Genomic DNA, 13,283 nt, shown 5'->3' on the forward strand with positions numbered 1-13,283 from the left:
TCAATGCACAAAAGTACCTTGTTGAAACAAATAAGTTAATGAAAGTGATAGATTACACTAAGAATACTCATTTGCATAACTCTACCAGAACTAAGAATTAAGAGAGGAAACTTTCTCCTTAACAATGGATCAAGTAAATCTAGTTACTTAGTTTCTACTTGTGAAGAGTTCCTTACATAATAAAGGGGGGTCATTACAGTGATTTGCGGTTCATGTGAGGGCTCTGTTGTGACTTTGGGCGTCGCTAAGAACAGCTCCAGGCCAATGGACTATTGCTCAATGAGTGGCACCCGGGCGGGGCCGCGCGCCTGTGCCCCCTCCTCCAACTAAAACGCGCTAAACGAAGCAACCTGAAACCTTCAAATTCTTCCCTTCCAATCGCCAGGTCTTCGCTCAGACTACTGCTCTGTAAGAATGACCTCCAACTTAAGTTTGTGTTGTTGTTTTAGTTCTATGTAGAGGAAGGTTGTTGATTTGGATCTGTCCTTGATGCGCTTACGCAGGATCTACAGGGTAAAGTAAGGAGCACTTTTACGCACGCATGACTACAGTTTTGATGCTTTTTTCTTTGCTTAAATCATGTTTGGTTTCGCTGCCCTCGTGGTTCGCAGTCTTGTGTAGGTTGTTAAATGTTAAAAAAAAAAAAAAAAAAAAAAAAAGTCATGTAGTAAGCCACATGGTCTGCGCTTTAAGATGATCCACAGGAGAGACGCAGATTGTCCTGTCCGCATGTCACGGTAGTTGGAAAATGATTATTGGGACGTTTTAGACACGGCTCTGTATATATTTGCAAACTGTAATAATTATATATAAATGCTTTGTTAATTATCAAGTTTTACGCGGCTCAGGTGGGTGCAGTCTGTTTAGTGACCTGTTTTGTTTGGTGTTGATTGTAGTTGCTGATAAAGACTTGTGCATAAACACGAGCTTGTATTATTCTGTAATGTATGAGTTTGTTATGGATACAGTTTTTTACCTTCCTTAACCATTCACAAGAGCACATGGTGTTCTTTGATGGAAATGGACAAACTCTTGATTCATGTCTGGACAGACAACATTTATACAACTGTGTTTGGTGTAAGCATGTTCCTGAAGTGGATCAGATGAAAAAGACCCTGTGTGGTGCCCTCTGCAGCCCACTGTGCTTTTAATATGCACAGCTGAGTTCTCTTGCACTAACCAGTAGCCTAATAGTTATATTTATATTCTAAAAGAGGAGTTAGTGGCACCCTCACACTTTACTATTTTGGCTGTTGTTGACATGACATTTGGGCTTAACACTTTTCCAGGAAACTGACATTGTCTGACTTTGTGTTCTTTTCTGTGAACTGTTGTACTACAGTGTAATGAGAGTGAGCCACTGACCCCATAACACTATGTTAACAGAAACTGTTTGGGTTCCAGACAGAAGGAGGAAACATTCTTGTAAGTCCTGATACTAGAATGGAGTTTAGTGGATCAAGGTAAAATGTCTTCTGATGATGACTGTGAGTGACGCCTCATCCTCCTGCAGGAAGAGTCTCTCCAATGAGAATCATGAAGGACAAAAAGAACTACAACAACAGCTACACACTCTGATCCAGCTGGAGGCTCAGTGGACTCAGAAAAACAAAAGAAAAGTCAGATAATTCAAACTGATCTTTGATTATTATTATTATTATTATTATTATTATTATTCAAATGTCAACCTGATGGATTTGTTCAAGACTAATGCTGACCTTAGTAAGAACCTTCAAGAGGATGAGAAGAGAGAAGATAAACTAGCGGAAGAGGAGATGACACACCTTCCAGACCATGGATATCTGCAGTGCAATCCAGGCTGACCAGTTAAAGACATACAAATAACAGCGCGTAACATTGTAATTAGGTGGGCGTACTTAAAAACAGACTTAGGAAACCACCTGAGGCCATGAGGTCTGAGCAAGAAAAAATCTATTTTCTCCAGGAACAAGAGCTGAAGGTCACTATTAGTGAAGAGCAGTGGGTAATTATTAGGCTTCCACAAATATTTGAAAGTGACTGAAGAGGATGTGGTTAAAGAACAAAAATTTAAGAAGAGACAATTTATCCCCACTGGCTCAGGTGGTAGAGCAGTTGCTTCAAATGTGTGTGAGTGTGTGACTGATGGAGGTTGGTACAGAGTGGCAGCCATGGTGCGGTCAATGTGCCCCAGGGCAGCTGTGACTAGAAAGAAGTAGCCTGCTGTGGGTGTAACAGAGGGGTGAATAAATAATATAATTGTAACTGTAAATTTGTACAACAGGCAGCAGCACAAATGGAAACAGGGTCTTACTTGGCAGCCCTTAAATGTCAAACCCTCTCCATTCTGCCTATTGGTCGATTAGGACACACCCCTCTATCTTATGCATGCTGAAATGGCCAAACCTGACTCCGCCTTTGGTGAAGTACTTCATGCAGTCTGCCAACAACGTCAATGGTGCAGTAATAATAAATGGCGGCAGACATAAATGGCCCAACAATATGTCTATTTACATCAGGGGCAAACTAGGTCAGTGGGTTGTGAGCATGCAGCAGGAGCTATAGAACAGCTTGTCTGTATAGAATTACAATTATTCATATTTCCATTGGTGTCATAACTGCTAAATTGTTCCCATGCTTCCCTGTGTGCATGTGTGTGTCTGCAGTTGAAGTGAAACGTTCTGGGAATAGCCTGCCCATGTGATTGAGACAGATAGTATTTCTCTGCTGCAGCCATCAAACATGAGTATGGATAAGTCATATGAAGTCCCTCTACGTGTGCCAGTGTTTTACGAGTGCAACAGGTGAAGTGCTTCTGTGTATTAGAAAGGATCACTTTGTCATTACTGTGAATGCAGGGTTAATGCTACACTTTGATTGTGGTGTCACCTCATGCCCTGTTAGAGGTTATTACAGTGTAACATTCAACACCTGCATGTGATTTACTTCTTGTTTTAGCCTCCGTTGGTTATTTTTGGTAGGCTGGCCCATATTCTTGAGGGTTTCATCTGTCTTTATTTGAAAACTAGTTGCAGTTGCATAACTCAGTCAAGTCAAAAAAAGGTCATGTAGTTCATGTAGACCACTGGCTCTAGTTCTACTGTGCATGGTGTGTGGACTGTACATGAATCACATGTCATCGCTTCATAAAGACATCTGCAAACTGTTTTAGATAATTGACAAAAAGGATATCTTACACTATAGTTACAAAATGTTATTCGTCTGGTTTTATTTCTTTTTAGGCATTACTAAGGACAAGTCATTTCTTTTGGTAAATTGTCAGAACACATCACATGTCAGACCTCCTTACTTGGCTTGAGCTTTGAGTTCACATCCTCATGTCTGAATTCTGGAGCGTGGCCATTATTCTGGTCACTGTGCCACCAACACTAGACCATGTCATTTTCCCCCTTTAGCTCTATAGGGCACATCACATGTCAGACCTTCTTACTTAACGTGTTTATACTCCCTTTCCAATGCTCTGTCCCGGGTCCAGTGTGTATTCTGCTCTTAGACGATGGTGTAATCTTGACAATGATCTCACTTACGAGGAATGTGCATGGGGTGTTTGACTGACAGAGAAAGATCCTGTCCTTATTTGTGTGTAATGCTGCAGATTGTTTCGCATTGTGCTTGAATGCATTTGCACAAAGTTAACTATAGACTGTTCCATTTAAACTGCCCCATTGTAAGTGTAAGCTTGTTCCAGATGTTCTTCTGTTGTGGCCCTTGGTCAGGGACTTTTCCATAAGTCTCCTCTGTGTCTGTTATGTAACATGTGTCGGCAACACTAATGCATTTGAATGGATCCCCAGTTTTTTGTCAAGCTGAATGATGTTACGTAAGTGGTTTTGTATGACCCTGTTTCTTTCATTTTACAAGCTACTGTTTCCTTGTTGCATTTTTCAGCAGTAGGCCTTGCTGTAGTTTAATTTTCAATGTACTTTCTGACCAATACTTTGTGCAAGTGGAAATTTCAATTTAGATTTTTAAGATTTTTTGAAAAAAATAAAAACAATGCATTGTTACATAGTTGTGGTCAAACAGCAAGTTCATTGTGTTGTCAACATTATCAAATTATACATATATTCCGAAATATGTAGAATATGCATTGTTTATTTTGTGATATATTGAGAGAAAAGCATATATTACCTTACTTAAATTAGCTACCCTTCTTTCGACACACTAGCATACACAAGTGTGGCTTCATTCATTTATCATGTATGGCTGAAACTGGAGACAATAGCTCTTTACAGTTTCAGAGTAGTTAGCCCCTCCCCACAGACAGATATAAGGCAGTGTCCAGCAGTAATCTGACCAGAACTGAAGAAGCGGCTTGGATGTCACTTCTACAACGATTTGTCCAGTTGACAGATTTAAATTTCATCTGTTGCCATCATGTACAATGTTTTCAGAAACCATCACCAGTCTTCATGTTTTGTCTCTTCTAGAGAGAGGAGTGTGTAATCTTACCTCTGTGACTTCTGAACTCTGAACCCAGGCCGACACCTCCCCTGGCCCTTCCCCTCCTGTCCCCGCCTCACTGTCACTGATGGCACTGGAAAAGCTCTTGCGTTTTGGGAAGCAGCTTCTGAGGGTGAAAGTGGTGAACTGTAATGCAGAGGAGTCCCGACTGTCCCGATGTCTCAACACATTTGACCTGGTGGCCCTCGGCGTGGGCAGCACTCTGGGAGCAGGAGTCTATGTGTTAGCTGGGGCTGTAGCCAGGGAAAACTCAGGTATATTTAATGGAGGTTTAACTTTACTCAGCTATTTTCTCCTCAAGCATAACGTTATGACCAGGCCACCTGCCTTGCCTTCTAATGGTAATTACGGAAATGTAATATGACCACTTGTCTAATAGGCTCTTTACTCACATATTACTATAGCTTACAATTCTTTATGGACCAACTGTTGCCGGTTCTGCATAATGTATTTGTAAGACCCCTTTTAAGAGAGTGATAACTGCACTCTCATTCATAAAATTCTCTTTTCTTTTACTCATAAAATTGTGTATCTCTTGTGTCGTGTGCCTAGTAAGAGAGCTTAAAAACACTTCTACTGTCAGTGGTCATAATGTAGTGGCTGATCATGTAAACGTGTCTAACATTCACATGTTCTAACTTTCAGGACCTGCGATCGTGCTGTCTTTCTTGATAGCAGCTTTAGCTTCAGTGTTAGCAGGTCTGTGCTATGCTGAGTTTGGCGCTCGGGTTCCTAAAACAGGCTCAGCGTATCTGTACTCTTATGTGACAGTGGGTGAACTATGGGCCTTCATCACAGGCTGGAACCTCATACTCTCCTATATTATTGGTAAGGCACTAAACATGTTAGTATTTCTATGGTCTCACAATTTATATCTTCTTAGTCATAAAATATATGTTGTGTTAAAGGCACCTCCAGTGTGGCCCGTGCATGGAGCGCTACATTTGATGAGTTGATAGGGAAGAGAATCGAGCACTTCTGCTCCACATACATGTCCATGAATGCTCCTGGTGTGTTAGCGCAGTACCCTGACTTGTTTGCTGTTATCATCATAATCACACTTACAGGTATGAAGGATATTCTGATTTTTTGTATACAGTAGGCCTAATGTATTTCAAATCTAATATCAAATTGATTTGATTTAGTATTATCTCTTCAAGCAAGTAATAACATGTGATTACTTTGTCTAGTCCTAATGGATTTCCTTTTTGTGTTATTCATTTATTTGCAGTTTTATTTATTTGTTTTTCTCTCATTCCTGTTTTGTTTCTTACCATATTAATCTATTCCAGGTTTACTGGCATTTGGAGTCAAAGAGTCAGCGAATGTCAATAAGGTGTTCACATGCGTTAACGTCCTGGTCCTATTGTTCATGGTGATCTCTGGACTGGTCAAAGGCACTTTGAAGAACTGGCAAATAGACCCTGATGAAATACTCAGTGACAACTATACAAGTAACTCCAGCTTCAAGTAAGGATATGCCACACAAAAACACAAACATTTCATATGTTTTAAATCTTATTTTATCCTATCTGTGTAAGATTCCGCATGCAATCAATTATTTGTTTAGTTACTGTAAATGTGACATTTGTTCCCACTTTTTATTACTTGACAGGGTAACACTTTTAATAGCCCTAATAAAGCATTACACAAAGACCTAAATCAAGAGTTGAAGAATTATTCAGGCTCAGTAACTACTTAATACTCTAATTAATCCTTAATTAATTACTAAGTCTAATGTAGGTATCATTCTGACTAACCTTCTTAATCTGTTCATCAGTTCTCTTTTGATTATATTTCCTTTGCAGTTTTACAAATGGCTTGCCAACCAAAGAACAGTTGGGTGTTGGGGGCTTCATGCCGTTTGGCTTCACTGGGGTCCTGTCTGGAGCTGCCACCTGCTTCTATGCTTTTGTGGGATTCGACTGCATCGCCACCACAGGTCAGTGTGTAGAAGTCTGCTCTAGTCTAGTGCTCTAGTAGCTTTCTCTCCTTACAGTTGAACCACCAACTTGAGTTGGCCCTGGGGGTGGGGAGAGGTGTAACTGGATCTTTTAAACTTGTCATATCCTAAGCATGCCTAAACATCTAGGAGTATTACATAAGTTAGAAAGAAAAAAGACAACCATACATTTGGCCTAAATCATTCACTGGTCATGATAAACAGACAAGTCCCTGGGGAGTTTTTCATATATAACTCAGCGAGTAGTGCTTCAGTTTTTGCCCACCCCATTGTAACCTACACCTGTGACTTAACTTCTCAGTGCATTTAAAGAAGTCATTTCTCTGATTGTTTCCAGCTTGACTTTTGGCTGCACCCCTGATATTCACCTCCCCATTTTCCCTGCTGTCTCATTGGTTAACCTGACATTTGCTGGAAATTATAGTTTCAGTTTGAGTGGGGGGTAGATCTGTCACACTAACCAAAACAGCCCATAGTGATTATATCACATGCACATGTAGCTGGGTGACATACATATACGCAGGCTGCGGTGCTTACAATGGCTACACACAAACAGAGTACCTGTCATGTGTAATAAATGGGCATACTGAGGGAAAACAGAAATGCTTACACACTCCATCATCTTAGTACAAGACTGGAGTGTTGGTCTAAGTGGAGCAGTTGCGTAATCGCCTGCAGCTGAATGGCTTTGGGAAAAATAAGCTCCTTGTCCAAACTACTGCAAATACACTGCAGAATGTTCCTCAAATGCATCTGTTTTTGCAGAGCTATTGGAAGAATGCCAAGGCACTGACTGATAATGTGGCCGAGAGATAATTTGAACCTAAACAACACTTTGAGACTTTATGTAAATTCTACAATTAAAAGAAACGTGTTTAACCTCTTAAACCTCTTAAAAGAACTACAATCACTGCTGGGGTTTAGGTAGTGACAATTCAGATCAGAGAGAGTCGTTTTAGGTTTAAATCAACTCGATTTCAGCTTTGAACATGGCAACCCAAATGAGAGACTCATGTGAGGCTCATTCTGCTTTCTGATTAGAGAAACAAAACACCAAATTATAACATAAACAACTTGGGTTTTTTTGTTTGTTTTTTTGTAATTAAGAATAAATTAGCTTTACAATTGTGACAAGTAAAAGATATATTTGATTTGCACATGTTTTGCATTTGGCACTTAAAACATCAGATATTTCCTTGGTCTCTTAGAGTTTGCACCTCATTCCCAACTTTGTGGGAAGATTAAAAAAATGTCTTGAATTCACCTAAAAAATAACTATATTTGTCAGAGTGATATTCACTCATAATGTATGTTTTTCAAAATGCTAATGTCCTCTGACTCCATACATGTCCGTGTACTAACACATATACTGTCTTTACAGGTGAGGAGGTGAAGAACCCCCAGCGAGCCATCCCCATTGGCATAGTGTCATCTTTACTCATCTGTTTTGTGGCCTATTTTGGTGTCTCTGCTGCTCTCACCATGATGATGCCTTACTACCTACTGGACAGCAACAGCCCTCTGCCTGTAGCTTTCAACTACGTGGGATGGGGAGGGGCCAAGTACGCTGTAGCTGTGGGTTCACTCTGTGCTTTGTCTACAAGGTAAGTTTACACATAACTACAATGACTATGACCTACTGCTAATATTATAACCTCATCTTGATAGTGTGTTTTTATATACAGCACTGTGCAAAATGAGCATATGGTTTTATATATATGTATATTTTTTGCTGTTGTCAGTCTTTTGCCCAGTATTGTAGGTAAATTAAATGTGCATGTTTCACTAATTCTCTTCACTAATAAATGATGCCACACGTTTCCTGGTTTCCCCTGCTAGCCTGTTAGGTGCTATGTTCCCCATGCCTCGAGTGCTCTGGGCTATGGCTGACGATGGGCTGCTGTTCAAGTTCATGGCGTACATCAGCCCCAGCACCAAAATCCCACTAACTGCAACCCTCACCTCAGGTGCAGGGGCAGGTGAGACTAACATGCCTGCCTAACATGACCACTGCTTTGCATGTGCTGAGTTACAAAATACTGTGGTTTTACAAATGAATAGACACACATCAATACAGGCTAGCACACAGGAGGCGCTGGCAACGTGTCAAAAAAAGAATATTCACTATCTTTTAGGACCCAGAACATAATTTAGTCTTTTTCACAATTCTTGTAAATTTAGTTCTATATTATATATTGCGTAAGAGGTGAATTAAGACATCTGCTTCTTCTGACAATGCACATTTCACTATGACTGGTTGAATCTACCTTTAACTCGCTCAGAGCATAACAGAGGCTGACCAATAGAAGAGATCTGTGTTTGAGCATAGAGCTGTAATAAATAGAAACATACAACAGACAACACATCATAGATATGCCATTAAAAAAGTAATACACTGGATGTAGCATAATTTCTATTATTTATTTATTTTTATTATTATATTACATTATTGATTTAATTTAACAGCTTTGCCTATTCTGGGTCATATTGCCTTATCATTAACCCATAGACATGCCTTACACAGATCAGTGGTAAACTGGCAGTGAATTTGAGTAAAACACAATTGTGAAGGTTTTCAGTTATTTCCTCCAATGAGACACTAGTCATAACCACACACATTTGCCTAACTGCCACTTTATCTCCCACTACCAAACTCCATACTATTCTACAGTACTTTGGTGCTGCAGACTCTGGATGTTTGGGAATTTCACATTTGTGGGAAATACTATCAGGACTAAACAGAAATAATGGCATGAAAGATAATAAATGCATGTTCCACTGAAACTCACGACTTTCTGTCTGGCATCATGCTTTCTAAATGTTGACTCACATAAATTCAGCTGTCAACTATGGTCGTCAAACAATATTTTATTTGGTCTTTTTACAATGCCTTTGTTCAACCTTTACTGTTGCCCCAACTTGACACTTGATCCGCACACTCCCTCAGTCTGTTGGGTTCCATGTTCCCCCTGCCCCGTATAATCTTTGCCATGGCGAGGGACGGTCTGCTCTTCTCCTTCCTGGCCCACGTCAGCGAGAGGAAAGCCCCCATTACCTCCACTGTTGCCGCTGGTGTGATGTCTGGTAAGACAAAAAAATGCATGTCCACCTCTAAAGAGGAAGTGGCGATGGGGCACACAAAGACGAAGGTTTAGGTTAAAAGGACTACAGGCACGTCCTGGTATAACCTGCATGCACAAAAGACTATTTATGTCATAAGAAAACAGGGGGAAAAACAACTTAAGTAAAGAAACAAAGAAATGTCTGTGAGAGGATGTGGACTTTAAACTGTTATATGTCATGTGACCCTCAAGTTGTCCAAACTGTCCTTTATGTATCTGTTCCCCAGCTATCATGGCCTTCCTGTTTGACCTGAAGGACTTGGTGGATCTCATGTCCATTGGCACACTGTTGGCCTACACTCTGGTGGCTGCCTGTGTCCTGGTGCTGAGGTCAGTGTGCCCTCATTGGTGGTTGACTTTCAGTTACACTGCTTCCTTTTAAGGTGATTTTATAGCAACACTATGATCATTATCTCTTTCTGTTTTAGACACAGTTCTTTATTTATGTTTAAAGCTGTTGTTTCTACTAAGCAGACCTGTGGCAAACGGCCCAATGCCCAATGTGTCACAAAGCCCCTATTCCCTGTGATGGTGGTGAATCAACCAAAAATATATAGCATTTATTGTTGTAATGGCTACACCTGAGCAAAATAATACAGTAAAATATACACTAAATACAGTTTTAATGTTTTGCCAGTAAATCGTGTGTACATTATCTGTTGTATGGTTTTAGAGTCTTAGTAGTTATAAAATATTTGTTTCCACATTAGCATTGTATCAGACCCAAGTCACACATGTGTATCAGGTACCAGCCCGAGCAGCCCCCTTTGGCTTACGAGATGGCCAACACTCATGAGGACATGGATCTAATAGACGGCATTAGTATCCCCAGCATGGGCATGCTCCCAGGGGTGGAGGAGAGGCTCAGCTTCAAAAGCATCATGTTTCCAGACAACCCAGAGCCATCCGCACTGTCCGGACATATTGTCAATGTCATTGTGTCCCTGTTAGGTAAAGCCTTATTCACACATGATAATATAAACCAGGAACAGTCAGGTGTGACATTATGTCCACTTTCAGGAGTGTTGATCCTGGCCTTCAGTGTCCTGGCAGTTCAGGGTGGCATTGCCCTGTGGAACCTCTCCATCCTCAGCGTCATCTTCATCGTGTGTTTGCTGTTGGTCTTTGTCATCTGGAGGCAACCAGAGAGCAAGACCAAACTCTCTTTCAAGGTTTCAGTCTTTCTCTTCTATATTTCATGTAGTTTATTTACTAATGGTTGATCATCTAATTGCCTGTCTCTTGTTTTCCTCCTCAGGTTCCCTTCTTACCCTTTATTCCTGTTATTAGCATGTTTGTTAATGTCTACTTGATGATGCAGTTGGACTCTGGCACCTGGATACGGTTTTCTATATGGATGGCTATAGGTGAGAGAGATTGTATTATTTATGTGCAGCTTTCATAATGTGACATTTTTCTGTTTCTCTGTTGAAGGTATGGCCATTTATTTCTTCTATGGCATCCATCACAGTGCTGAAGCTGAAATAAACCGCTCTTCTCCCGATGCTGAAATGCACAGTCTTAAGCCTGATCGTGAACTGGACTCAATGGCTCGAGAAAAACAATCTTTCCTTCACAATAGCACAGATGGACTGGAAGATGAGGACTGAGGATATGAAAACACAGAAATAACTGTTCAAATGGACTTAATAGGGCCCAAGATGTGATGAGATAAATCTCAAGGTTCATTCACCTGTTCACCTGATAAGGAACCCTGGTTTGTTCCCTTGTTACAAATGTTTGACGTCAGAGCCTAGAAGTTACCTTTTCCATCCGAATCAGGGGGCATTACTCATATCACAAAATCTAGTTTGGTGTGATGGAGGTTTAAGTGAGAGAATTTTTCTCTCTAACGTGATCAACATATCATTATTGCATAATCCTCTTCATACATACTATGGATTGGTACATAAAGGGAAATGTTGAATGTGTGCCAATCTTATGTAAGCCGATGTGTTGAAATGCTGCTTTAATCGTCCTGATCAATTGCACAATCTACTGCAACACTCCACAGCTGTCAGAGGAGCTGTCGTTACCCTGGCCCCGTCCCAGGTCAGACTGTCCGCTGTGTTTGGGAAAATGCCATAGAGCTGCATGTAAGGCCTCTATTTGTCTAATTTAGTAGTCTAAGTAACTTTTTTTTATGACAGTTAACATTTAGACTTGGCAGTCATGATTACTTTAATAGTTGACATTTTCATTGTCAAAGCAACATATAATATAATATAAATATTTAAACTTATCTTGAATGATCATTGAGTATCTGCAAACGTTAGTATTCTGATATTAATGTCTTAATGTGTAAAATACAGAAAAAGCAGCTGTGAGGTCAATTTGTTACACAATGAAACTGAACCCATATAAAACTGTTGAGTATTATATTTTAGAAAGTAGAAGACTTTACAGTGCTGTCTCTTTGCTTTGTTGCTTATGGTATTGTTTTGGGGTTTGCTTTCTCTTTCTTTTTTTTTTACAATTTGGGTGTCTTCTTTGGCCACGTGTGTCTGAAGAGTTATTTGTCAATTATAATGTGAATGTATTATTGGAAAGCTCCTTGAGATGCAGCAACTTTTCAAGGGGGAATAGTTATTAAATGATTAAATGATGACTAACTCATTTCAAAAGGGCAAATATACGCCTACTCTTTCCTACATATAATTTAGAACACATTTGCAATGAAACAAATTCATTTCAAAAGTGAAGTGAATGTAATGTGAAATAAGGGAATGTATCATATAAAACATGTAGATACTGTTTATATTTGTTTGGGTAAATTATTTGTAAATTAGCAGGTGCCTCATGCAGTGTGTGTTTGCTTATTAGCCTCGCTGTATATGGACTTCTGCTGATTGAACACGTGCTTCTATTGTACATTTACTTTCCTGATCATTTTCTTCTCAGGGAGGAAAATTGCTGTCTGTGCATTTCTTTGTCATGTTGCCTCATTAATTATTGTTTTATAGGAATATTTGGTTAAAAGTTACAAGTGGAGTGAAAATAGGGGGAATTTCAATACAATGGAGTGTACAGGTCTACTGTGTGTTTTACAGTGAACTCTGGGCAATTCAGATACTCTATTAATGTCTTTCAGATATTTGTGTTTACATCTGAAGTGAATTCAAATGGTGATGTATATCAATAATAAAAGTCTAGTTGGGATGACCATCTAAAACTGTGTGCTCAGAATTCACCAGTGTTTGGTGAATGTGATTTGTTGCTTTTTGGCAAACATTAGAATTCATCAGGATTCCAAGGTGTTATTTTTCCTTGGCTAAAAAACTGCACTTTAAGACTTAACTCAGAATGAACATGTAATGATTCAATCTTAGTAACAATTCACAATTCAGAGGTTAGGATTAGGAGTTAGGCCTAAATTAAGAGTAACACTTTAAAAGGTAGGCTAGTACTAAGGCGGAGTCCTTCTTAATAATCTGTTCACTGTGAATTAAGTCTTTATTCATGATTTATATGAGCTATTTAAAGCCACTGTATGTAACTTTTTAGTCAAGTTTTTTTTTTTATTTTTTTTTTTTTTTTATTGCACAGTTGCAGAGCTCTTGCATCTTCTCACACCTGACTTCTGCTCGTTTCCATTGAATTCCTTTGGCTATAATATTCCACAGCATTTAAAATAATAATAATAATAATAATAATAATAATAATAATAATAATAATAATAATAATAATAATGATGATGATGATGATGATGATGATGATGATGATGATGATGATGA

General features: G+C 39.4%; 1 protein-coding gene across 7 annotated transcripts; it reads left to right on the top strand.

Annotated features, from left to right (window-relative positions):
• The first annotated feature begins 316 nt into the window (after positions 1 to 316).
• Positions 317 to 11,170, top strand: slc7a1a (solute carrier family 7 member 1a). Of its 7 annotated transcripts, none has more exons than XM_055226809.1 (13): positions 317 to 518; positions 4,431 to 4,718; positions 5,110 to 5,292; positions 5,373 to 5,531; positions 5,757 to 5,934; positions 6,273 to 6,406; positions 7,809 to 8,031; positions 8,267 to 8,406; positions 9,777 to 9,879; positions 10,295 to 10,500; positions 10,570 to 10,721; positions 10,808 to 10,916; positions 10,984 to 11,170. In XM_055226809.1, the coding sequence occupies exons 2-13, from the start codon at positions 4,532 to 4,534 to the stop codon at positions 11,157 to 11,159; spliced, it is 1,950 nt and encodes a 649-aa protein (XP_055082784.1). In that variant the 5' UTR covers positions 317 to 518; positions 4,431 to 4,531; the 3' UTR covers positions 11,160 to 11,170. The 7 variants fall into 7 exon arrangements, with proteins under 7 accessions (XP_055082784.1, XP_055082783.1, XP_055082782.1 ...); XM_055226808.1 differs by having other exon boundaries at positions 4,481 to 4,718; XM_055226807.1 differs by having other exon boundaries at positions 317 to 513.
• Positions 11,171 to 13,283: the final 2,113 nt, after the last annotated feature.

Source organism: Periophthalmus magnuspinnatus, chromosome 14, assembly GCF_009829125.3.
Source record: "Periophthalmus magnuspinnatus isolate fPerMag1 chromosome 14, fPerMag1.2.pri, whole genome shotgun sequence".
In the NCBI taxonomy this organism is placed as follows: domain Eukaryota; kingdom Metazoa; phylum Chordata; class Actinopteri; order Gobiiformes; family Gobiidae; genus Periophthalmus; species Periophthalmus magnuspinnatus.